Source organism: Periplaneta americana, chromosome 7 (genome assembly GCF_040183065.1).
Source record: "Periplaneta americana isolate PAMFEO1 chromosome 7, P.americana_PAMFEO1_priV1, whole genome shotgun sequence".
NCBI lineage: Eukaryota > Metazoa > Arthropoda > Insecta > Blattodea > Blattidae > Periplaneta > Periplaneta americana.
In genome coordinates, this window is record NC_091123.1 from 121,346,267 (window position 1) to 121,372,969 (window position 26,703).

Sequence of the window (26,703 nt, forward strand, 5' to 3'; positions counted from 1 at the left end):
TATAAATGACACTCTGGAGGAAATTAAATGCAGAATAAATATGGGAAATGCCTGTTATTATTCGGTTGAGAAGGTTTTGTCATCCAGTCTGCTCTCAAAAAACTGAAAGTTAGAATTTATAAACCAGTTATATTACCGGTTCTGTATGGTTGTGAAACTTGGACTCTCACTTTGAGAGAGGAACAGAGGTTAACGGTGTTCGAGAATAAAGGTACTTGGGAAAATATTTTGGCTAAGAGGGATGAAGTTACAGGGGAATGGAGAAAGTTACACGACGCAGAACTGCACGCATTGTATTCTTCATCTGTCTACTCGTAACATAATTATAAACATTCCATCCATACGCTTGGAATGGGTAGGACATGTAGCACGTATGGATGAATTCAGAAATGCATATAGTATCAGTTGGAAGACCTAGGGGAAGAAACTTTTGGGGAGACCGAGACGTAGATTGGAGGATAATATTAAAATGGATTTTAGGGATTGGATTAATCTTGCTCGGGATAGGGACCGATGGCGGGCTTATGTGAAGGCGGCGATGAACCTCCTGGTTCCTTAAAAGCCATTTGTAAGCGAGTTAATGTTAACCTTCTCATTCTGAATGGGCCTTTACATAAGACACTTGGCAAGACGTCCAAATTAGACGTGATAGCTGCAATCATCATGTGTAATAGGCCTACGTCACGCTAATGAGTACCTTACAGTGCACAAACTAGCTCCCACATGCATTGATATAGAACATGAATAATCTGAATCTAGATTTCAATAAATCACTTCAAGAGTAATCAATTTCAGATAGCGATAACTGAATAGTGGCTCTAGTATATAAATTAGCAGGGAGCTTCTGAGTTATGCGTACTCGTACTTGGAAGAAAACAATTCTCAGAAATGGTTGGATGGTACATGCAGAAAACTTTTCTCGTGATTGTTATCGCGAGTTTAACATCAGGTAGGATTGCAACTTGTGTTCACTTAACATATATATGAAATATGTTCCTTATATTCTTGATATACGAAACTTTTGTGACTATGTCTTTATGAAGAATATAATTCTTGTGTCTTTATTCCCATCAATGAATAGGTCCGTAAGGCTCAGTAATGCAGAGTGATACTTATAGAATTGTCACAATAGCTTACTGTAATTCACAAGCAAATGAAAGCATCATCATCTTCCAAACATGTATTAGGTCATGTGGCCTGTTATGGAGACGATCCACCTTATTCCGGGAAGTCCTACTGATCTTTTCCCTGGACGTCTGCAAAGAAGCAACATTTTTGGGATTCTGCTGTTATTCATCATGTTGTCACGGTTCATCCATTTTTCTCCCTGTGTTCCTATATATTCTAATACTGGTTCGATCTGGAATTCACTGAGGAGGTCTTCATTCCTCTTGTGGTCCCATTTAATGTATTATGTCATTCATCTCATATATAGCTTATTTGGATCTCATCTCTTTTTCTAACTGTCCATTCTCAACAATCGTAAGTCAAAACTGGTCGAACTAAGGTTTTGTAAAGTTTTACTCTTGTTTGCTTTTGGATGAGTGTTGGTTTCATGAAAGAGTTTATGGTGTCCAAGATTTTGATAAATTTAGTATTCGAATTTGAAATATCTGTGTGATTCATAATGGATAGAGGATAACCTAAATAATTAAATGAATTTATTCTTTCTAGTGGAATATTAAGATAGACTCTACTAAGTAATGAGTCTTTTCCATTGAAGGCTACAATTTTTGTTTTGTTTTTTTTTTTTTGTGGTGGATATTTCCATGTCGTATTCTGTAGCTACTTCACTTAAGCTGTACACAGATCTTTGCAATCCATCATATTAGTTAATAGTACCTGATCATCAGTGTATACTAACGTGTCTAATTTTAACCGGGAGTTTATAATTATACAACCATGGTTATCTTTATGTGATATTCCTTGAACATTCCAAGCTGCATATTTTGTAATATTCCTTTTTTCCTTCTTCAAAAATTTACCTTAGCATTGCATGGGTCGTCATGATTCTAACCCGTCCGGTAATTGTATTTTCGAGCCTTGAAAGCAATTTTATGTCCTTCCAGTTAGACTGGCCTTGGTAGAAGCATTTCCTCTGTTCCAGATGTAACAGTTAACCGCAAAACGTTAAAATTAACAGGAGACTAAACGTATTTCCATATGAAATAAGTGCACATTACGTCAGGTGTTGCAAGTGACCGCCTTTGTCCTCTAGGCATATATTTCGACAAAGCGCTACATCTTTAGCCGTGCTAACATCGCAACATCAATGTTTCTGATTTCCTTAGAGATGTTGTCCTGCAGATGTTCCAAGGTTTAGGTACTGTCATGAAAAATCCTATCTTTAAGATAGTCCAAAAGATAAAATCACGGCGACAAGATCGGGCGAAAGTGGTAGGCACAGCCCAGTAGAGATGATTCGGTTGTGAGAATAACTCGATATTGTTTAAATTGATTCTTCGGATGTATGGCAGGCTACCGCCTCTTGTTGAAAATATCCTTGAGTTAGTTCCAAGTCATCAAGTTTTTCCACAAACTTTGTGAATATAATTCTTTTTGTATGCATTAGTGTCAACCGTATTCCGAAAATCATCACCCCAATAATGCTTAAACTAGAAACGGCGCACTCGATGCAATTTGGTTTCGTGACTTCATATTACAGTCCTCCAAAATTCGTGATGGTCTCTCTTTGAGTTTCAAAAACAGATCCTGTGATCCAATAACAAGACATAATAAAGACACATAATGCAATGGAATACGTCATTCTTATTGTCTTTGATTTTATCAATTGTTGGCGGACTACTATTGTCATCTGTTGACAATGTACGTAAGGAGACATGTGCTCTTTATTTTAAAAGTGGTTTGAGACGAATACGTGTTATAGTTTCCATTTTGTAACCAATTTAGCTAGTTCAGGTCTATAGGAATCACTCTGTAATGGTGGAACAGTAAATGGAGATTATCCTAGTTTAATGGTGGCTGAGGAAAACAGAAATATTGTATGACAACTTTAACCAACGAACTGTAACAGTCTAAAAACATTTTGAACGTAAAAGAATCATCTTCATAGTTAGGGTTTCACATTTCAAAACAAAGTCTTACTTTCTCTTTTATGTTTTTCGCGTCACGAATTGATTAAAACCTTTTATCACTTTTATTTGCTTGAACAATTATTTGAAAGATAAACAGTACTGTACATAGGCTTACATAAAATCACGTAGTATAGGCCTACACCGAAAGAAGACGAAGACAAGGTTCCAGTTTCTGCATTACACACAAAATGTATTCCATATAGCCTATACAGATATTTTACTTCATAAATTGTACGATTATTTATGAATCGGTCATTGCAGAAAGGGGATAAGTCATAAAATCTTACTTTTGAGATAATCAATAAAAACTGTTTTCTTCTTCCAATACTGGAGTAATCATTATAAATATTTTTTCTTACTTTGTTTATGAATAGTGAAGTATAATACATCATGTTAGACATCTGACATCTCAAACACTTTTGTTTAAAGTTGTTTAATCGAACCATGACTTATCCCCTTTCTGCAAGGAATTGTTAAATATAGAAAAAAAAATATATAATTTACAAGTTTAGGCTAATGTAATATTTGAAATCAAACTAAATATTAATAATTACAATGATAACGATGTTTTTGTGTGTAATTACTACATTACTGTCACCGTTTACATAATTATTTTTTCATTTTAATCATTATTCCTACTACAGAAATGTACCAATATGTGATTTTATATCACAGTTTTAAATCAAAACTCTACTTTCAAACTAATACTTAAAAACTGCATATAGGAGAGTACAATGAAAATACACTAAAGTACTACACAAAATCATTTGTTTCAATTGTTATAGAGTGTATTGTTAGACGTTGGAAGCCACGTCATTTGTAGATTCCTTGTCACAATGTGGCCAGTTCAGGATCTCTTCGTAAAAGAAAGTGTGTTCCAATGGAATGTATTGCCTCACTTTCGATACGTCTCCAAGCTTTTTTTCGTATTAATGGGAATTTTCCCAATGTATGCTTTTGTGTAGCCATTACTATACGTCCAGAACCTGGTTTTTTCATACAGAATCTGTGTTTCCTCATTTCACTACCAATGAACAAACTGGCAGTCACACATCCTGGATCATCTTTAGAGTAAACAAATTCACTGAATTGTGCTAAAGAAAACATATTATCTTTCCCTTTCTTCCTCAGTGTGTCTAATGAGCAGGTGATTTTCTTGTAATACTCTGGCCACCAGTATTTAAAATTCAAAATATCATCAGTAGTAACTGATTATACAGAAAATCTGTTGTTTGTGTTTGCCTGGTGGATCAAGGTATTGTATTGGTCTGGCACATAAACCCTGTCTGTCTTACTTAGTTTGCGCTTCACTACACCAAAGTAGCGGTCACAGGGAAGAAATGAATGGTCTCGTTGTGGAAAATAATGAATGATTTTGTTAAATCTCCCCATTTGGGTCAGTGCAAGTAACAATCGAATTAAGGTATGATTTTTATTTTGCCCTCCAGAGTTATCAGAGAAAAGATACAATTCCTTGACTGAAGAAGGGATGTCATTTTCAATATAGTTCAGAAGGAACACACTTCATTTGAAGATTTGTGGCCAATACCTTCATGATAGGAATAGAAGTGCGCCGTATGGTCTTTGAAATTGTGAATGTTGAAAATTGATGACCCAAAGTTGCGTCTAAACAAACAAAGAGTAGTTTCTTGCCCACATTGTTCTCCTGTCATACGGGCTGCTACAGAGTTCCCAATGGAATTGACGTTCCAATGCCTTCAGTTTATTTTTCTTATTTACATCTCTGCGGTAGTTAATTTCATTGTGTTTACGTTTACCACTAATAACACAGTTTTCTTCGCCTGGGTCACTTACTACTTCTAGCTTATCTGTCATTTCCCTTATCAGCTGATGGGCCGTAACTTATTAGATCCGCGGCACTCGGTCGCGTCACGTCGTCAGTCAGTGCAGAAAGAAGATAAGTAGCTGACTTGTCCCATTTCTGTATGGAAATGTGTGTCTAGGTCTGGAGAAAGCAATGGCACTCTTAACTCATTTTCGCGTTTTTCATGACTTATCCCCTTTCTGCAATGACCGATTCTTATAATATAATTGTTAGTTTTCTATTCCTTTACAGGTGCGAGTGTTAGGAGTCCGCCTTCGTATCTACAACAGAGCAATGTGATATTAATGCCCGATGATGCAGGAAATCTCCACGTCGCTTATTTGACGGAGACTTCGCCACGAGAATCAACAAATATAACAGAAGACGTCATGCTACTGCTCTTCACAAGGTACGTGCATGGTGTAGTGTAGTCTAATGTAGTATAGTGTAGCGTTGTGTGTGTGCGTGTGCGTGCTTGTGTGTGTGTATGTAGAACAATTTTAGAAGGAATATGCTTTGAATTTAGGGGATAGTCGGGTAGTATCGGACATCGGGTAGTATCGGACAGTGCGTTTCTTTCATCTACCACCATATGGTAGTACCTGAATGACATGGTTACATTTTTCTCTATGCGACATCACAGAAACGTAACCATGTCAATCTGGTACTATCATCGTGTAGTAGATGAAAGAAACTCACTGTCCGATATTACCCGATGTCAGATACTACCCGACTCTCCCCTATGTTCAAAGGACAGATGTTTATATGAGAACATTAAATTTTATACACAACCAGGCACCGAAATCTGGATAATTGTTTTGAACGTAGGCCGACAACTTTTATATAAGAAATCATTTAGCAGAATCGAAGTAAGAAATTTTAATTCAAAAACAAAAACACGAATGTTATAATCAATTTAAAACAGTTTGACTAAATTACCTCACTAAACTATATAAATACATAACGGATAATGAAATGCACTATGTGAACAGGAATAGATTATTATTATTATTATTATTATTATTATTATTATTATTATTATTATTATTATTATTATCGGTCGTCAGCCGTCATGCTGAACGGTTGTGCTAGTGAGTAGCTGCCTGAATTGCTTAGTCAGTGCCTCGCTGCTTGTACTGCTATGGCGCCAAGTAAGGATATCTGCACGATTTGTAATTCGGCCTTCTTCGGGAGACAGAAGTTCCTTAAATGTGCGGGACCCTGTGGTCTTCGATTTCATCTCGATTGCCTTAACATTGGCGAAGCAGAATTCGACATTTTCATGCAGAGTGGAAGTTCTACTTATAAGTGCCGGAAATGTTTAAGTGTTTTGAAATCTTCGCAAGGAGACAACACACCAGTGCGATCCACTCAACCTGGGGAGAAGAAGGTGATCTCACCTACCCGAGAATTGGTTCTTCCGAACTTTCCATCGTCATATGATGGGCTTGCTGTACAAATTGAAACAGTAAGACTTAATAGTGTCTCGGTATTGGACATGGTGAGTGATATATTGGTTTATGTAAAGAATCTGGAGAAAGACATGAACGAGCTGAAAAGCGAAAATTTTGTTCTCAAAGAGCAATTATCTGAATTATTATCTAAGGGTGGCTGCCCTTTAATCCCTAATCAAATTAAATCTACTAATTCTGTTCGATCTAACAACCCCATTAAGAAGTCATACAGTAAGGTTGTGTCAGAGAACAAAGCTGCTGACAATCCACATACTTGTAATTCTGATGCGTCAGCAACAAGGAAGTCTGTGTCCACAACTCCTCCTGTTACAGTTAGACATAATCTTGAACTTAATCAGGCCACTGCTTCAACATCTGCCAACGACTCTGAAGGTTTTCAATTGGTATCTCGTAAGAAATATAAAAAAAGAGAACCCAAAGTTGGAACATTGGCTACGAGCAACATTGAAATGGCCCCTGAGAGAATAAAAACTAAATCTCTATTTATTTCGAGATTTAGTTCAAAAGTCAGCACAAGCAATATAGAGGACTCTCTGAAGAGAATCAACTTCAGCTAAGATCTCTCGCTGTAACTAAACTAAAAACTAAATATCAATCATATTCTTCCTTTCACATCACTGTTGATGTGAGGGATTTCGATTCCATTAACAATCCTGAAGTTTGGCCTGCAGGTTGCCTAATTGCACCTTTTTATGGTAAACTAAAGCCTGAGCAGCATTTTGCGCATTCAGCCAATTTGAACTCCGTTCATTCTCAGGGAAATGCCTCTTAGTCTTAGTCTCGCTCGCTCTCACTTTCAAAGTTCAGTTCTATTAATCATCTTGAGATTTTCTACCAAAATGTTCGTGGACTTAATACTAAAGTTGATGAAATTTTTCAAAATATAGTGAGTAATAATGATCTCATTATCTGTCTCACTGAAACATGGTTATCTGAGTCAGTTATTAATTCGAATTTATTTCCTAATAATTATACTGTGTTTCGTGCAGACAGGCTGTTTGAAGACACTAACAAAAAAGAGGTGGTGGTGTCCTAACAGCGATTAGCAACCAGTTACCTTTTACGAGAAGGCGTTTTGACTTAGAAATTATTAGTGAATGCGTATGGGTTGAAATTAGAATGGCTGATGATTTTAATCTGTTAATTGGTAACCATTATTTCTCTCCTGATACAGATCACAGTCACTTAAAATCTTATCTTAATTTCTTGAAAAAAATCTTGACACTCAAAATTTTAGAATAGTAATCCTTGGTGATTTCAATACTCCGGGTATGAACTGGTCAACTGGTTTTAATCTTAATGATACTCATTATTACTCTAAAATTAAGGCTAAGGATTTATATTCCTCGTCCTGCCTTCTTGGATTAATTCAAATTAACTCTACAGTTACGAGTAAAAATCTTCTTGATTTGGTTTTACTAATGCCAATAACAGTACAGTTAAACTTGCCGATCACTCTCTAGTTTTAGAGGATATTTATCATCCATCTATCTCTATTTATATTGAAGTAAATTTATCGTTACCAGAACACTGTCATATCAGTTCATACTTAAATTATTCTCAAGGTGATTATCTGAATCTTTATTCTATTCTATACAATTATGATTGGACTAGCATATATCAGACTACTGATGTAAACACTGCTGCAAATTCCTTGTCTCAAATTATAAGCAATGCTATATCCCTTTGTGTCCCTGTCACCTTTGTTAAAAAATCGCACTATCCTAAATGGTTTTCAAACGAATTACGTCAGCTTATTAAGAAAAAAAAAATAAAGCTCATAAAAATTACAAAAAATATAAAACTGATCATCATTATAAAATTTTTTCTAATTTTAGAAAACAAGTCAAAGCCATGATTAAATCCGATAAATTCAAATGGTTACAATCAATTGATGATAACCTAAAGCATGAACCAAATAAATTTTGGAAATATGTAGAAACGTTTCGAAAAACTAATAGCTATCCCACAGAATTAATACTAAATGGCGTTCACATCACAGATGAAAAAGAAATTGCAAATGCATTTGCTAGTCAATTTAAGTCTGTTCAACAAAATTGTAACTTTAATTTCATTACTTATAATTCTAATATTACTGACTGTTTGCTCCTGCCTAAAATTACATCCGATGATGTAACTAAAGCCATTAAAAAGCTAAAGCCTAATAAATCTAAAGGTACAGATAGCATTCCTAATTTTATAATCAAGGGTTGCTCTAATATTTTCATACCCATTTTAACTTTTTTATTCAATCTTAGTTTAAAAACAGGAATTTATCCATCACTTTGGAAGGAAGCATCCATTATTCCAGTTTTTAAAAATGGTAATAAAAACACTGTTACTAATTATAGACCCATTTCTATCCTAAACAATTTTTCTAAAATTTTTTAAAACATTATTCACAAACACATTTCATTTTATGTCAAAAATAAGATCAATTCGGCCCAACATGGATTTACTAGAGGGAAATCTACTACTACTACTAATTTAGTTTCCTATCTCAATCTCATTATGCCTGTTGTCGAAACTCAAGGTCAAATTGACTCAGTTTATTTTGATTTTAGCAAAGCATTTGATGTTGTTCCTCACAAAATTTTATTAAATAAATTAAGTAATTTTGGTCTCTCCACTAACTACGTTAATTGGTTTGAAAATTATTTAACAGATAGACAGTCTTGTGTTCGACTAGGTAATTCTCTCTCGGTTCCATTTAATAGTTTATGTGGAGTTCCTCAAGGGTCTACATTGGGACCTGTCCTATTTTTATTATTTATAAATGATATAAGTAAGAGAATAAGTTCTAGCTGTCTTTTATTTGCGGATGATCTCAAAATCTTTCGTAAAATTAATAGTTCGGCTGATTGTCAAATTCTTCAAAATGACATTAATTCAATTTTACAATGGTCTGTTGAAAATGGAATGAAAATTAATCAATCCAAAACTTTTGTTATTTCCTTCTCACGGAAAACTACTTCCCAAAAATGTAATTATTTTTTTAGTAATGTCGTAATTACTAAGAAAGATTGTATTAGAGATCTTGGTGTCTTACTTGATTCTAAATTATATTTTCATGATCATGTGCAATATATTTATACCCATTCATTAAGAATGCTTGGTCTAATTAGGTCTATAACTTATTCTTTTTCTACTCCTATGTGTTTATTAATTTTATACTATACATTGGTTAGATCCAAGCTTGAATATGCATCTGTTGTATGGAACTCCATTACTTCCACTGACTCGGCTAAATTGGAGAATATTCAAAGAAAATTTATTTCCCTGTGTTCTTATAGATTTTTACCAAATTCCGATTATAACTATGAGACTAATTGCGAATATTTCAATTGCGGTAGTTTGTTTACCAGACGTCAGGATCTTGATTATTTATTTTTTTTGTAAAGTCATTAAGGGTGATATTGATTGTGAATCCTTCATAAGCAATATCAGTCTTCGTATTCCTGCTAAGGGTTTAAGATTTCATAAAATGTTTTATAATAGGAATTCTAAATCTCTGTCTCCGGTCTGCAGATGCATTAATTATGCTAATTTGCATGGATTCAACTTGGATCCATTTAATGTGTAGCATATCTTTGAGTTTTAACTCACTGATCTAATTTTAATAATTACTTGTCCATTTTTTTTCTTGCATTTGGTCAATTGATTAATGTAGACTATTTCCATTATTATTGTACTAATTTTATAATTTTATTTGATCTATGATTGATGTAGACTATTATATTGTTTGTATTTCATCTCATTGCCATTTTCTATCATTCATTCTCATCATCATTTGCTGTTTTGTTCTGTTTTGTATCGTGCTAAACTTTAATTGGCCTTGTGCTGTTGTTTTGCACGTTAATATTCTAAATAAATAAATAAATAAATAAATAAATAAATAAATAAATAAATAAATAAATAAATAAATAAATAAATAAATAAATAAATAAATAAATAAATAAATAAATAAATAATTATCATTATTATCATCATCATCATCTGTAATTGGCCACTTGCTGTTGTACAGCACATTAAATATAAGTGAATAAAAATTAAATTATTATTATTATTATTATTATTATTATTACTACTATCGACACATTATACGATACTGTGTTCGAAGCAATATTAGAAATATACGGAAACCACTAGTCTGTTAAGTTAGCAGTGCAATGTTAAGATACAGACTAGAAACTTTTTTATATTTTGAGTAGTTTACACAGCTCAACAGACTTGTTGTTTAGTCAACTGTTCGAAGACAGGTTTGAACCTCATAAGTAACACCAATAAGGCATCACTCATGAGGCAACTAGACCAGGAGATAATGGGGTAGGGTGGCCGGTTCCTTTTCCCATTCACTCAAAAGACTATCAATGGAAATTAATTTCCAGTCCCCTAATTAAATTTCTTTCTTTAATTTAAACTTTGCAAATCATAATTTTTATTGATAAAGAATGGAAATACTTTCATCACCATGAAATTGGAGGTCATACATCTTTCTGTTTCCCATTATGCTTATATTTTCATGTATTATTCCCACAGTTCTCTTCCGAATAAACAATGGAAAGAGCCAGAGATCACCCATTTCCCTCTCTTGACTATACTGACAGAAAAGCACTAATCAACTACTATGTAACATTTAGTAGTATTGATTGAGACTTTTATTTGTCGTAGATCAAATGCTGGTACTGATCCGAATAGATTATATGTGAATGACGTCAACAATCTGAAGGCATCAGGATACGATCCAAGCCACCCGACGGAGATACTGATCCATGGGTTTGCAAACAACATCCAAAATTCTCTATTAATGAATAGCAAAGACGGTAAGTCTGCGTAGTAGTGTTCTCTTTCATACTTTTTTTTTCGGAAGCTATCCCTTATCGATACTCTACTTAATGACAGTAATAATGAATAGAATTTGGATTAAAATACGCTAAGGTTAATATCAAAATAAAAGACACTCTAAGAATAAAAGCTATAATATAATATTTAAGCCTTTTCTTTTCTCTGAAAAAAAAAAAAAAAACATATAGTCTCATAATACATGAAATCTGAAAAATTTTAAATTAATCTCAAATTTTTCTTAAAATATTTATGTATTAATATATGTGTAGGCCTAACATATACATATTTATTTATTTATTTATTTATCTATCTATTTATTTATATTATCTCGCAGGAATCAAGCAAGTTAAAATGCTAACACATTCTAAATATTTAGTATTAAATGTTTCATGTACTGTATTAGGTTACATTCTTTAAGTTACTTTTAAAACGGCCAAACCTAAAAAGGAACTCCTATCAACTGAACAAAGAATAGTAATTTGTGGTATAAAAGAATAAAATTGGAGTTTATTCTCGAGTGTAAAGTTCAGCAACCGTGGAGAAGCCGAGGGTGATAATTTGCACAAACCCTTGTAATCTGTTTATCTAGTGTGTTATATTGTATCAATTACTGGTATCTAAATTTAATTTTAAATTGTAGGCTTTTCTTTGTAATAGTTTGTTTGTGAAGAACTTATAAATTAATTAATGTATGGGTTTTAATGTTGTTAATATGCTGGATGTCAAGGAGAGAGTGATTTAAGAAATTTCAATTCGCTGCTATGAATAAAGGAATTATTTAGGCTCTTAAAGAAAGAAAGAAGATTAATTTAGATACCAGTTATGAATGAAATATATTAATTTTTTGTGTAAAAAAAAGTTACTCTACAAATGGTGAAAACAATATTATTTTAAAAAGGTTAAATTTAGGATCATAGCAACAAGGACCACGACAAGAATCTCTATAAGGATCACGACAAGGTCAACATCAAGTACCATGATAAGGAACACGATAAGGACGATGTAAAAGGCAACAAGGATCACGATAAGAATCAAGGCAAAGACAAGATCACGATAAATACCATGGAAAAGACAATAAGGACCATGACAAAGGCGTAAAAGTCCACGATAGGGGCCAAGATAAAGACAACAACCATGAACAGGACCATATCAGTGACAAGGATCACAATAAAACAAGGACCACGATAAGAACCACAAGGGTGATGAGGAGCATCACGATAAGGGTCACGATATGAACCACAAGGACAACGTTAACAGTGATGATAAGAGCCACGAGCATACAACGACCATGACAAAGACAAGAACGATCACATCAAGACTACCAGGACCGCCGTAAGGACCGTGACATGGATCACGATAAAGACCACGACAAGGACAAAGTCAAGAAACACGATAAGGATCACGAAAATGGACACATCAAATACCATGACAAAGATAAATTAGGCACATTTCATGTAAAGATACATCCCTATTTTCCTTTCAGGAATCCAATCTAGGTATACAAAAGTTGTATTCTTTTTGCAAATAAGGGAAGTCAAAAATATTAACGACTCGTTTGATGGATCATGACTTTTGTGCACTATAATAGTATATTCACTTGTGTGGATATTTGAATCGTGAATTGTAAAAACCTCACAAATCACAAATTTTGTCAAGTTCAGTTTTCCATATTGTTGTAATAGGCCTATACATAGGTAGGCATTTTAAGTGGTGCAGAAATCCCACACGTCCAATGCTCACAGTGTACATTTGACAGCGGCAATAAAGTTACAGTGAATTCAGGAAATTGCAGGAACACCACAAATACAGGTTCATATGGAATTTTGTAAAATATAAAACAATTTCAGTTTGCTTTCTGTTTTTTTTATGAAATTAAAGAATTGAAGAATTAAATATGAAATTCACAAAATTTTGCATGTCTGCAGGTTTGTGTTGGCTACTTCTTCAATTTCTTCGCTTTTACATTTAAAAGTTCTTAATGAGATAAAAAATTGTCCTTCTTCATCTTCCTCTTCATATAAAAATAAAAATAAATATTTAAAAAAATGTTTGTTCCTAGTCGTGAATTGCTGAAACCTTAATGTCCAGGTAATTCAGATTTTGTTTTTCCAGAAAATACTAAAGAAGAAAATTAAAGTCCATGTATACCAAACACTAAAACTTCCCCGTGCTATTATACTTTAGTAAAATATATTAGTCACTTCAAAATATCAAACGCTTTTCAACATACGCGGTCTCCTGAAAAATTTACTGAAATGGACATGTGGAGTTTCTGCAATTCACGATTCATTTGTTGTGTTTATGGACTAACTTCTTTTTCAGTCCAACGAATTATTATACAATTTGTAATTCATTTCGAAATATTATTTTCTATAAAGTAAAAATTCTTTTTTGCACGATCGTCTTTTTCGTTGTATTTATAGCTATTTTTGTTAGGCTTTGAAAATTGAATTCTCACACAGAAACCTGTTGCTAGGAAAACCATTCTTCATAACATAAAACTAATTGAAATAGATCCATTACAGTGCACTTATTCTTACTTAATTATCATTACAGCTTAGTTTTGCGAAGCCTTTGGAATAACATTGCTCAAAATTGTGAACGCAAATTATATTGTATTTATAATTTAAAAAATATGATCGTACAAAAAATACACAATACACGTTTGTGAGGTGCATTACAAAGTTTCGGAAACGGAAAAACTCGCTCTGTTCGTTTTTAAAACTTTTCCCCTACGTTTTAAAAAGCACTTCGCAATCTTGTATCGTAATATACTATTTTCATTATTATACCTTCTTATTTCACTTAGAGATACGTTGTTGAAAGCTTTTCATAATCTAGTCTATGCATAATATACTGTAGTAGTCGAAGTGTTAAGTTCTATTTTATTTCAAATTAGTTCCTAGCTACAAAAAAGTCCTGTCACGACATGGAATTCCTTTCCAAAATCTACATTACTCTCGACAAAGAATGGAAATTGTTATATGAATTGCATACTGTATTTGGAAGATACGTATTAGCTCAATTATTCTTTTGCATTCCCATGCTTCAGTTTACCTCTCCAAGGGGGAATACAACGTCATAGGAGTTGACTGGGGAGTTTTATGTCCTGCTCCATTGTATGCTGAAGCGTGTCAAAATGCGGTCTTAGTAGGACAGCTCCTGGCGGAATTGATCGACTTCCTTGTGGAACAAGGAGGAGCCCAACTACAGGACTTCCATGTAACAGGACACAGCCTGGGGGCACAGGTTGCAGGATTCACAGGGAGCAACACCAAGACAGGGAAGGTTGGTAGGATCACAGGTCAGTATTCGTATATGACATTTTACTCTACTCAATGTGTGTGTATCTAATGCCTACCCACTTCACTTGCGCGATTCGGGTTCCGCATACTGTGGATAGATGGCAGGACTGACTCAATTTCTAGTTGCATACCATATTGGCGGGCCACGTTATGCATTATGTGTATCTGTGAAGAGTTGTGTTGTGTACTATGGTGAGTGTATGTAAGTGTAGTGTGAATAGGTGAGGATGATGATGAAGGTGAGAAAAGGAGAAGGCGAAACCCGGTGCCGACACATAGCCCACTCCTTTCGCATAGCACCAAGGGGACTGCCAGGCTTAACGTCTCCATCCGACGTACGAATCACTATCAACAGTGACATATGCATTCTCTTCATATGCACTGCGGAGAGATTTGGGATTTAACCCAGGCATATTGGTGCATAATTTAGTGATTAGAAGTTGTGCACCGTCATCTCTCCTAGTCTCGAGTTATAAATTTTACAATGACCCCGCCGGGAATCGAATCCGGGCCGGCTAGTCTTGAGGCAGACACGCTACCACAGAGTTAACTCGGCGGACCTCTGCTTCAGTGTTATTGTTGTGATTGCCTCTTTAATATAAATGAGTGTGATCGATTATAAGACCGATGGAAGAAGAATCTTATAACCTTTCTCAGGGTCCCTGTGCACTTCATTAGAAGTACTAGAATGCTGTATATAATAATAATAATAATAATAATAATAATAATAATATTATTATTATTAATACTTACTTACTGGCTTTTAAGGAACCCGGAGGTTCATTGCCGCCCTCACATAAGCCCGACATTGGTCCCTATCCTGTGCAAGATTAATCCATTCTCTATCATCATATCCCACCTCCCTCAAATCCATTTTAATATTATCTTCCCATCTACGTCTCGGCCTCCCTAAAGGTCTTTTTCCCTCCGGCCTCCCAACCACTCTATATGCATTTCTGGATTCGCCCATATGTGCTACATGCCCTGTCCATCTCAAACGTCTGGATTTAATGTTCCTAATTATGTCAGGTGAAGAATACACTGCGTGCAATTCTCCGTTGTGTAACTTTCTCCATTCTCCTGTAACTTCATCCCTCTTAGCCCCAAATATTTTCCTAAGAACCTTATTCTCAAACACCCTTAATCTCTGTTCCTCTCTCAAAGTGGGAGTCCAAGTTGCACAACCATAAAGAACAATCGGTAACATAACTGTTTTGTAAATTCTAATTCAGATTTTTTGACTTCATACTGGATGATAAAAGCTTCTCAACCTAATAATAACAGGCATTTCCCATATTTATTCTGTGTTTAATTTCCTCCCGAGTATCATTTATATTTGTTATTGTTGCTCCAAGATATTTGAACTTCTCCACCTCTTCAATAGACAAATTTCCAATTTTAATATTTCCATTTCGTATAATATTCTCGTCACGAGACATAATCATATACTTTGTCTTTTCGGGATTTCGGATGCTTATGTTAACCCGCAAGTCACTGTTAATAATACTGAATAAACTTAGACGATACTGAAAAAGAAATCTTCACTGGTCCTTGGGATCGAAATCGGGACTACGTGAGTTAAGCAATTTCTTTGAAGTTGTCTACACTCAAACCATTACGCCAGTAAAAAGAATTCAAACACGGTGGATATGACAAACACGGTGGATATGAGTCACTGACGAGCATGCAATCAAGTAATCAAGTGGCAAATGGTGGGTACGGTCGAGTTAATAAACAACAGAAAAATAGTATTATTATCGGCTTGGTACCACATCTTCACATATTTGATATGAACACATTTGCAATATATGCAATATGAACATTGTTGCATTGTTAATGGGCATATAGTTACAATATGTACAATATCAACAGTGCTGCATTAATACATATTCACAATTTATGAATACGACGTAAAAGTTTGTAAGAGTATCTTTAGAGGTAGATATTTATTGCCAGTTACCATGACGCATCCATCCAGTATAGTGAAGCACAATGTGCCTTACATAAACAAGTACTTTTTCATAGGCATCTTTTCATACTCCTTCCATATTGTCGTTTCACTTCGCAAGCTCCTTTTTGTACTTTTTCCATGAAACTATTAAAACATGAATTTTTGTCATTTATTTAAGGGGATCGGGTAGTGATGCCTGTGCGATTAAAGAATTTCCGTTCAAAAGCTTAGTTCATTATTTCTAGGCGTTTAGTGTTCAGACTGGACTAAACATTTCTATGGTTATACAATAAATCATTCTCAATTCGATGGTATAAAAGGCAACTAAATTAGTTTCTTATCCAAGTGCAAAGGAAACGCCCTAACTGATAACCTGTTTTCCCACTTTGCTAAATGTACTTCAGTATTCAGGTGCACATTACTTGCTACAAACTTCACTCATGTGCCTTGTAATTTCTTTAAATTATCAAGTAATGTGTCTTGTAAATTCTAAAGCAAAATTTAGTTAAATATTTCACCCTTAGTGAAAGAAAAAAAATAACGAACTTTGATTAACAATTTTGACATTTTTTTTCCAATGAATATATATCTTTTTCCTCATGTTATGTGTGTGATATTCTTAAACCAGTAGGTCTACATTGTAGAACACTTACTTACTTACTTACTGGCTTTTAAGGAACTTGGAGGTTCATTGCCGCCCTCACATAAGCCCGCCATTGGTCCCTATCCTGAGCAAGATTAATCCATTCTCTATCATCATATCCCACCTCCCTTAAATCCATTTTAATATTGTCTTCCCATCTACGTCTCGGCCTCCCTAAAGGTCTTTTTCCCTCCGGCCTCCCAACTAACACTCCATATGCATTTCTGGATTCGCCCATACGTGCTACATGCCCTGCCCATCTCAAACGTCTGGATTTAATGTTCCTAATTATGTCAGGTGAAGAATACAATGCGTGCAGTTCTGTATTGTGTAACTTTCTCCATTCTACTGTAACTTCATCCCTCTTAGCCCCAAATATTTTCCTAAGAATCTTATTTTCAAACACCCGACATTGTAGAACACATGCTTAAAAAACCACTGTAAAATTTTCACATATATTGATTAAATAATTTCAAAGAAAAATGCACTTAAATTTGAAAAACATCAACTTAAGGAGAAATGCATTAAAAAGAATGATGTATGAATTACATGTACCCCCAGATTTGAAGAGGCCATTTAAAGCGATTATCTGCAGAGATACCTCCACAAGTTTTGCAATTTTTTAAAAAACACAAAATAAAAAATCGGATTCTTGACTCCTAATCACTACCCGGTCCCCTTAACGGGATATCAGCCCGTACTAAAATGTGGCATAAGTCTGCAAAAAATTCGGATTTTGTTGTCTGTACGGTAGAGGGCATTATTCCCTCCCGTTCGTTTGAACCCAGCAACTGAATTTGTTGATGTCTTTTACCACGGCAATGCTGTTCAGTCTTACATTTGTTGTTCCCTCTTATTTCTGAATTACACAGTTTGGATTCTATCTTATCGCCGTTAATAGAGAAATAATTAGGATCGAATTCCTCAACATACTGCTGTACTGTTTTATATTTTGATTTGTAGTTCTGCTTATACATTCGAACTTTCCCCTATGACTAGAGTACGAGACACGGCAAAACCTTCACTTGAGAACAACAGCTTAATGTTCGATTGCAAATGTCAACAGACTGTGCAAAGGGAGGAGGTTGTTTGTAGCATGGATGTCGCTCTGCATGCTCCAGTAACAACGCAACTTCAACTTCATATTCTTTCATTCTGTGTTTAGTGCTTAAGAACCCCTGAGCCTGGTTATGACGGTAATGTGAGTTGGCTGTAGAATTACAACTTTATATGAAGCTCATGCGAAGTTTGGAACAACAAAGGTTACATGTCCAAAGAAATGAGCCCTTATCAAAATTAGGGAAGGTCGCATGTAGTTGCTGGAGAGCTGTGTTCCTTTATCCTCGTGAGTTCTGAGAGTATGACATACTATACCATACTTGATACATGGTGATACAAGATATATGTCCAGACACCCGAGTATAGTACAATATACCTGCATTTGTAATGTAACTGTAATCTGTAAGTTTTCTTCACCATTTTGTCTCACGTCAATAACTTCTTTTTTGAAGTGCAGATTTATATTGAATTTTTAAAATAAAACAACAAATGACTCAAGAATCTGGGGATTAAATTGAGGTTCACCTCTACATTTATCTTAACGACTTAGAAAAACTGGGAAGAACTACAAGCAGGACGTCTCAATTTAGAGGAAAATCCAGTTCGGTATCTTACTTACTTATTTATGGTTTTTAGACAAACCGGAGGTTCATTGCCGACCACACTAAAACCCATCATCGATCCCTATCCCGAGGAAGATTAATCATCCCATCATATCCCACCTCCTTAAATCCATTTTAATATTATCCTTTCATCTGCGTCTCGGCCTCCCCAAAGGTCTTTTTCTCTCCGGTGTCTCAACTAACACTCTATATGCATTTCTGGATTCGCCCATGCGTGCTACATGCCTTGCTCATCTCAAACGTCTGGATATAATGTTCCTTATTATTTCAGGTGAAGAATACAATGCCTGTAGTTCTGCTTTGTGTAACTTTCTTCATTCTTCTGTAACTTCATTCCTCTTAGCTCAAAATATTTTCCTAAACACCTTATTTTCAAACATTCTTAAAATCTGTTCCTCTCTCAAAGTGAGAGTCCAAGTTTCACAACCATAAAGAAGAACCAGTAATATAAGTGTTTTATAAATTCCAACTTTCAGCTTTTTTGAGAGCAGACTGGATGATAAAAACTTCTCACCCGGATGACAACAGGCATTTCCCATATTTATTCTGCGTTTAATTTCCTCCCGAGTGTTATTTATATTTGTTACTGTTGCTTCAAGATATTTGAATTTTTCCACATCTTCAAAGGATAAATTTCCAATTTTTATATTTCCATTTCGTATACAATGTTCTGGTCACGAGAGGTAATCATATACTTTGTCTTTTCGGGATTTACTTCCAAACCTATTTCATTACTTGCTTCAAGTATAATTCCCGTTCCAGTTCGGTATCTAGTCGAATTTAATAAACATAACTGGACCTTAGGTCATTGTCATGGATCAAAAGAAGTAATGCTGACCAGAAGATATTACATTGAAAACGCTGGCAAAAAAAAAAAAAGAGTGAGTGGGAATATTTTCTAACTTAATTTCAAGATATTGAATTCAGCCGCTGACAGCAATATTCCTCATGCCAGATATTGAGTCTACCAGTTGGTCGAGTGCAGTTTCGTCAGCCTGTTCCACAATGGGTTCCGGGAAAGGAGTGCAGAATAGAGTCTCTGTTTTATTGAAGATAACTTGGATTCTTGGTGCTTAGAGATTCTCGTTTTAAATTGTTTAAGGGTGGAACCAGAATAACAGACTTCGACAAGCAAAAGTTGATTGCTGGTTCACATTTATCCATATACGGTGTCTAACCAGACTTATAGAAACAAAACTCAGCCCTATTAATTCAAATTCAAATATTGCAGCCACAAGGGTTAAAGAGGAATGGATGCTCACGATGGAAGACCTCAATTAGAACTTCTCTCTGCCCACTAACCTGAATTTGAGCAAGAATTCTATATGGACTTCAATAGAAATGAATGAGAAGACATGATAAGAACGAGCAAAGGAACGATCGAACTACTAGATATTAGTGATTATGAAGACAGAATAGATAAGGCTTTTGAGAGGTTATTAAATGGAGAAATGGAGGACAGAATAGTGAGGATGATGGAATTAGCAAGGAAGAAGAGTGCTAAGAAGTGAGTTGCAAGAAAGTCAAGGATGACAATAGTGATAGAATAGGAACAGAGAAGGAAGTGTTAAGTGTCAGAAGACGTGTAAGAGTGAAGTAAGATAGACATACAAACAATGGAGAATTAAAGTGAAAGAACATCTGAAAAAATGAGAAGTGCAAGAGAGAGAAATTGGAACTGTAATAAGTGAATTAGATATTTCAATGATTCAATGTTGTGGGTTGGGAGTAGCATCAGGGATACTATTACTGTAGGAGTATTATAGATATAAATTTACGGAAAGAGGCAATAAAAGAGAAATTTAGGAGTAAAAAGAAGAGAAAGAGATAAGTACGTAAATAAATAGAATGTATAATAATAGGCAAATAATATATGTGATGTAAGTGTTGTAAAATAGAGAAAATGGAAATGTAGACAAATAATGTAGGAGAAAATAGATGGGAAAGAACGATTAAGAATAGGTAGATTTGAGAATAAAGAATGAAAAAAGATAAATAAAATAAACAAATAAATAATGTCAATTATTAAGGAAATGAATAAGCAATATTAAAATAAATAGAAAAGCGAGAAATGAAAGGGAGACAATAAAGGTATGAGACAGAACAGAAGAAAATAGGTAGGGAAGGATAGCTGGAAGAATAAGAAGTAATCAGGAAGTCATTGGCAATTTAATATAGCCTATTAACATAAAAGGGTGGTATGTGTTAAAGGGATAGTGGATCGAAATGTAAAGGTCCACCATGACTATGAATTGTAAAGCCAGCTGATAACTAGATATCAAATATGAACTTCAATACCCAGTAGCTATGAGACGGTATTTTAGGGCTCTAGCTCATTAAATGAGAAATGTACGTCGACATCTTTTTTAAATTTACCGCTGGAGAAATTTGAGAAAGAAATATGCTGTTCCCTGAAGTGAACAAAGGTACGTTTTTGAGTTTCATGAGAGAGAGATATATATATAAGTTATCTGTGGTGGATGTTTCTATGAAGATCGAAAGAACTGCTCGCGAAGAACTTGAATGAATGAAAGGTTCTTAGTGTGGCGGGAGAACGTTAGACCAACTTAATATTTTCAGTAGTTATGAAGTGGAAATTCTAAGAATTGTACAAAACAAACAATGCGCCAAACCTGGCTATAAGGAAGTGTTTATAACTGCAAGGAATTCTGACACAGCAGATGTTGAATGCAGTTATGATCTTGTTAAAAATTGCTGCAATCAATATATTGCCAATTCTACGCGCTTTAATTGGTGTTTATTTGATCTCGTAGGTCTGGATGCAGCCTATCCGATGTTCGGAAATGTGAACGCCTCTGGACGACTAGACGCCACGGACGCTGTCTTGGTGGACATTATCCACACCTGTGGTGGCATCTTCGGCTTCGAGGAACCTATTGGCCACGTAGACTTCTATGCAAATGGTGGACGTAGACCGCAGCCGGGATGTGGGGAAGATCTACTTGGTGAGTTGGAACTACAGCCAAGTAATAATTTTCTTTATTAGGACAATACTTTGGAACTGGGAACAGTGATTTAATTAATATAAGTTTAATATGAAGTCGCTTAGAATATGTTTGTTCATCAATGAGGTCTAGCGTGCATTCCTAAAAAAGCTTCTGAAATTTTTTTACGAAAAAAAAGAATTTCAACATTTCCCCCAATCGTATCTTCATCATTTATTGTCAGGGAATAGATCCTGATTTGTAACAGGATGTCAAATAGTGAATTTTAAGAATGATGAAATATTGAAATAGAAAAATTATATGTATATCATCATTTGTTGTCAGGGAATAGAACCTGGTTTGTAACAGGATGTCAAATAGTGAATTTGAAGGATGATAAAATATTGAAATAGAAAAATTACACGTATATCATCATTTATTGTCAGAAAATAGATCCTGGTTTGTAACAAGATGTCAAACAATGAATTTGATGAATGTTAAAATATTTAAATAGAAAAATTATACGTATATCATCATTTATTGTCAAGGAATAGATCCTGGTTTGTAACAGGATGTCAAATAGTGAATTTGAAAAATGATAAAATATTGAAATAGAAAAATTATACGTATATAATCATTTATTGTCAGGAAATAGATCCTGGTTTGTAACAGATGTCAAATAGTGAATTTGAAGAACGATAAAATATTGAAATACAAAAATTTTACATACTTGGAGCAAATAAACATTTTAAATAGCCTCGGACGACAATTTGCGTCGCAATTGATCACACTGAAAACTTATTAATTACTGAATGATACATGTCCATAAAACTCATAAGAACACATTACATGTATACTCTCAAGTTGCATTTCAAAAATTACAGCATAGTTCTTAAAACAGAAGAAACGTAGCAAGATCGAGAATTACAAGGTAAAGTAGGAACATGTGCAAGGATTAAATCTAATTCTGAAATAATAGAAGAAGGAAAATATAAGAAATACGAGTATAATCTAGAGGTAATTCATTTCCACGTTTATACAAGTGTTAAATATTTTAAAATTCGATGCGTGATGAAAATAAATGTGTTATAAGTTCTGTTATTAAATTATACATAACTGGCATGTAACAAGCAATTGTAACATCTTCAAATATTACAAATCTCTATACTTTAAATTCAAGCTGATATTTCTACAACAGCCAATAAGTTACTTAAATATATTATAAAATATATAAATGTAATTTTTAAATAAAGAGTTTTCTTAATAAATTTAAAATATATTTGAAAATTTTGACAAAGAACCACGAAAAACTTCTACTAATTTAGGAGATTGCAGTCACTTGAAAGCAGCTGATTATTTCATCAATTCCATACTGAACGAAACGGCCTACCCATCCGTGGAATGTCTGAGTTTGGAGGAAGCTGAGAGTGGAACCTGTACGGGGACTTCAACCGGATACATGGGAGATGCTGTACAGTTCGGGTAAGTCTGCCTATATCAACACAAAGCAACAGTATGTTCAGCACCGAAGTGGGTAGGCATTAGGTACACACATATCACGAATATCTTGATAATGTTTATTTTAAATTTAAAATGCATGGGTCTCATATCTGACCAGATCTATTCTTGGAAATGTTGATAAACACTCAACTCTTTATAATAAATATGCTCATTTTCCCTAGGAATTCCTCTTATACTCCGTTACTGAAGGACTTTCCAACCCCGCGATAGGGGCTATTGAATTAACTAGGCTACATTGACTATTTTCTCACCCAAATTAAGAAAAGAGATTCTGCAACTACCAGTCTACTTATTGAGGCATTTCTGGCTTCTATTTGAGTGTGACGCATAACTTTGCAGTTTCGTTAAGAAGAGAAGAACATATTTTCCCTGATGCTGTCTTTGAGGTTTTCTGATGTACGTGGATTGATTTTGCAAATTCTACCAAGTCAACAGTCTCAAGCGGTTTAGTCGGGGGATTGAGGGGGCCACAAATCTTAAATCCTTGAATACTCTATGAATTTCGTGCAAGAGTTGGGTGTCTGTGCTATTTCAGAATCATGTTGGAGAGGCAGCGTGTTTTACGTTATTCCAACAGGATTCTGAGACAGTATTTACAGAAAAAATTTATATGTGACTTTCATAGAGTATTCGAGAATGGAATTATCGGTTATGATGTTGTGTAGTCGCCTTGTTTTGCCAATCTAACCGTTTGCAACTGCTATTTCTTGGAAAATTAAAAAAACAACGTGTACAAAAACAAACAAATGAATCTTAGAGGTTTTTTCCGGGGTATTCCCGTACCCTAATATGAGCAAATGCTGGGTAACTTTCGGTGCTGCATCCCGGAATCATTTCACCGGCATTACCACCTTCATCTCATTCAGACGCTAAATAACCTAAGATGATGATAAAGCGTCGTAAAATGATCTAATAAAAAATATACCCAGAATAGCTGAGAAATTGCATCGGGGAAACTTCTACTTCATTAATAAACGGAAATGCAGACAGTTTCAGATCTTCCTTAATTTTTGCGAGTAAATGATATTTTGTCCCTCGCTGTGGCGTCGTGGTCTAAGTCATCCTTCCTAGGACTCTCGTTACGAAATGTGCGCTCGTTCGAATCCCTAAAGGAAATGTGATATGAAATTTCAGTCAGTGTATAGGGCCGGTGCCCACTCAGCACCGTGGTGAATTTGGGAGTTACGATACGTAGGGAAATCCGGTTTCGCGAGTCAGCTATAACCTAACTGCAGGGGGATCATCGTGCCAAGTACACGATACCTCCGTTCTGGTTGGATGATCGTTCTCCTCTGCTGAGACATGTTGACGTGAGGCCAGCCAGCTGGCCGGCCAGGGTCCTACATGGGATATAGAGCCTCGAATTTATTTCTATTTTTAAAAGCATGTTTTAAATGCTAATATTTGAAAACATTTATATGAGCAGTTTATGGTGTGACGAATTACCGACCCTCCACTATAGCCTATATCACGGACAGCAGGCTGTCTGCGTCACCATAGTCTTCGAGCGGCTCGGCCAAAAGCCTGGCTACCACGTTGCGATTTCTCTACAACATATTCATTCACTCAGCACAACATCACATTCGAAACACTCTGCACATAATATCACTCTAATATTCCGAATGTTTCTCTACATTCCAATCTTGAAAATGTCATATTGAAACAAAACAATGTTGAATTAGCCAACCAAAAATCACGTTCTTGAAATAGACTGTACAATACTAAACCTGATTGAACATTAATAGGTTGTGTGCTTTCTTATGTTGCAGGAATCCTGGATTGTACTACACAGATACAACTAAGTAAGGTTATTTCTATAGTGTCAGATTTACGGTAGGCCTGAAAGAAACTGATAACATCAGTTAAATTATTTGTGTAGCATATTTATTTCATTGTCACTGAACAGTCTCTACTTTTACAGCACACCTTACTTCTGATTGTTTCTGCATTGTTATCATCATCTGTATTTTTAAGGAATCAGTGTTTAATGCTTTTCATTCTTCGGTAAGTGACCTCCGTGATAGAAATATGCTACGCAGTCACTTCCTGTAGTCGCGAAAACTATCATTTCAATTATCGTTACTCCTGTGTCTGTAAATATGTAGAATAAAACATTTAAATTTTTGTTAAAGTGTAGTTATTTTGTTTCGCATCACCTCCCACAGGTATGAAAGACATTCCAATAATTCCTTTGAGAGTTGTAGAGCCTGTCATAATCTAGAATTGATATAAGCTTGCCAGAGTTCATTGCTAACTCATTCAATAGCAAAGAATTTCACGTTTGATCTTGGTAAGTACTTGTAGATTTTAGGTGCAAATGTCAGTTTTTCTGCAAATTTACTTCAAATGCTTCGTATTACCCTTTCAATAGCATTGCAAAAAGTTTTTACAACATCCACTGCAGTTGGTTTACATTACACCAAAGGCATTTTATATGAACTATGACTATCACTACAGTATAAACGAGGTATCAACCACTATCATAAAAAGCATGGGATTTAACAGCTTAATGATAAAAAATTAAGAAAGTGAAGAGAAGCAGTAGAGAAAAGAACAGAATAAAACGAAGAGAAGGGAGTGTAACAAATGAGATCCTAAACGTGACACATACTGTCTCGTGTATTTTACGCATGTTGTAAAAATTACCACTATACCAGTTATGTTCCTTCTTGTAGCCTATTTTATTTGCATTATCATTTAAATACCACTCATAAATGAAATAGTTTACTGTTTACTCATATGAGAAGATAATATTCAGTTACCGTTATAAGATACATATTTCATTCATGAACTGTAAATGTGTGTGTGTGTGTTTGTTTCCAATGCCCACCCAGTTCGCATACTGCGGATAGATGGCAGAACTGTGACCCATTTTCTAGTTGTACACCACTTCGGTGGGTCACGCTGTACATGATGTGTATCTCTGGAGAGTTATGTCGTGTAATAGGGTGAGTGTATGTGTCAGTGTTCGTGTAATATAGTGTCTGGAATGAGATGATGATGATGAAGGTGAGGAAGGGAGAAGGGGAAACCCGGTGCCGGCACGTAGCCTACTCCTGTCGAATAGCACCAAGGGGGCCGCCAGGCTTAACGTCCCTATCCGACGGACGAATCACTATCAACAGTGACATATGCCTTCTCTTCATATGCACTGCGGAGAGATTTGGGATTTAACCCAGGCATATTGGTGCACAATATAGTGATTAGAAGTTGCGCACCGCCATCCCTCCTAGTACCGAGGTAGAAATTTTACAAGAAAATTTCTGACCCCGTCGGGAATCGAACCCGGGCCGGCTAGTCTGGAGGCAGGCACGCTACCACAGAACTAACTCGGCGGAATGAACTGTAAATGTACAGTTTCCCTAGAAAAGGATGAGACAATTGAATATTCCTAAGTCTCAGATGTAAGACACTGC

The 26,703-nt window shown here is 35.1% G+C and overlaps 1 protein-coding gene across 1 annotated transcript; it reads left to right on the forward strand.

Annotated features, from left to right (window-relative positions):
- The first annotated feature begins 801 nt into the window (after positions 1 to 801).
- On the forward strand, positions 802 to 25,418 carry LOC138703411 (pancreatic triacylglycerol lipase-like). The gene is made up of 7 exons (XM_069831239.1): positions 802 to 949; positions 5,173 to 5,329; positions 11,067 to 11,218; positions 14,293 to 14,544; positions 21,596 to 21,787; positions 23,092 to 23,248; positions 25,057 to 25,418. Exons 1-7 carry the CDS (start codon positions 889 to 891, stop codon positions 25,091 to 25,093), a joined length of 1,008 nt encoding a protein of 335 aa, XP_069687340.1. The 5' UTR covers positions 802 to 888; the 3' UTR covers positions 25,094 to 25,418.
- Positions 25,419 to 26,703: the final 1,285 nt, after the last annotated feature.

Bases quoted from the DNA above. Each gene is read 5' to 3' on its own strand.
- LOC138703411 (XM_069831239.1), top strand. From the start codon at position 889: ATGGTTGGATGGTACATGCAGAAAACTTTTCTCGTGATTGTTATCGCG. The intron at 950-5,172 runs GTAGGATTGCAA...ATTCCTTTACAG, and splicing joins TATCGCGAGTTTAACATCAG to GTGCGAGTGTTAGGAGTCCG. The intron at 21,788-23,091 runs GTGAGTTGGAAC...CTACTAATTTAG, and splicing joins ATGTGGGGAAGATCTACTTG to GAGATTGCAGTCACTTGAAA.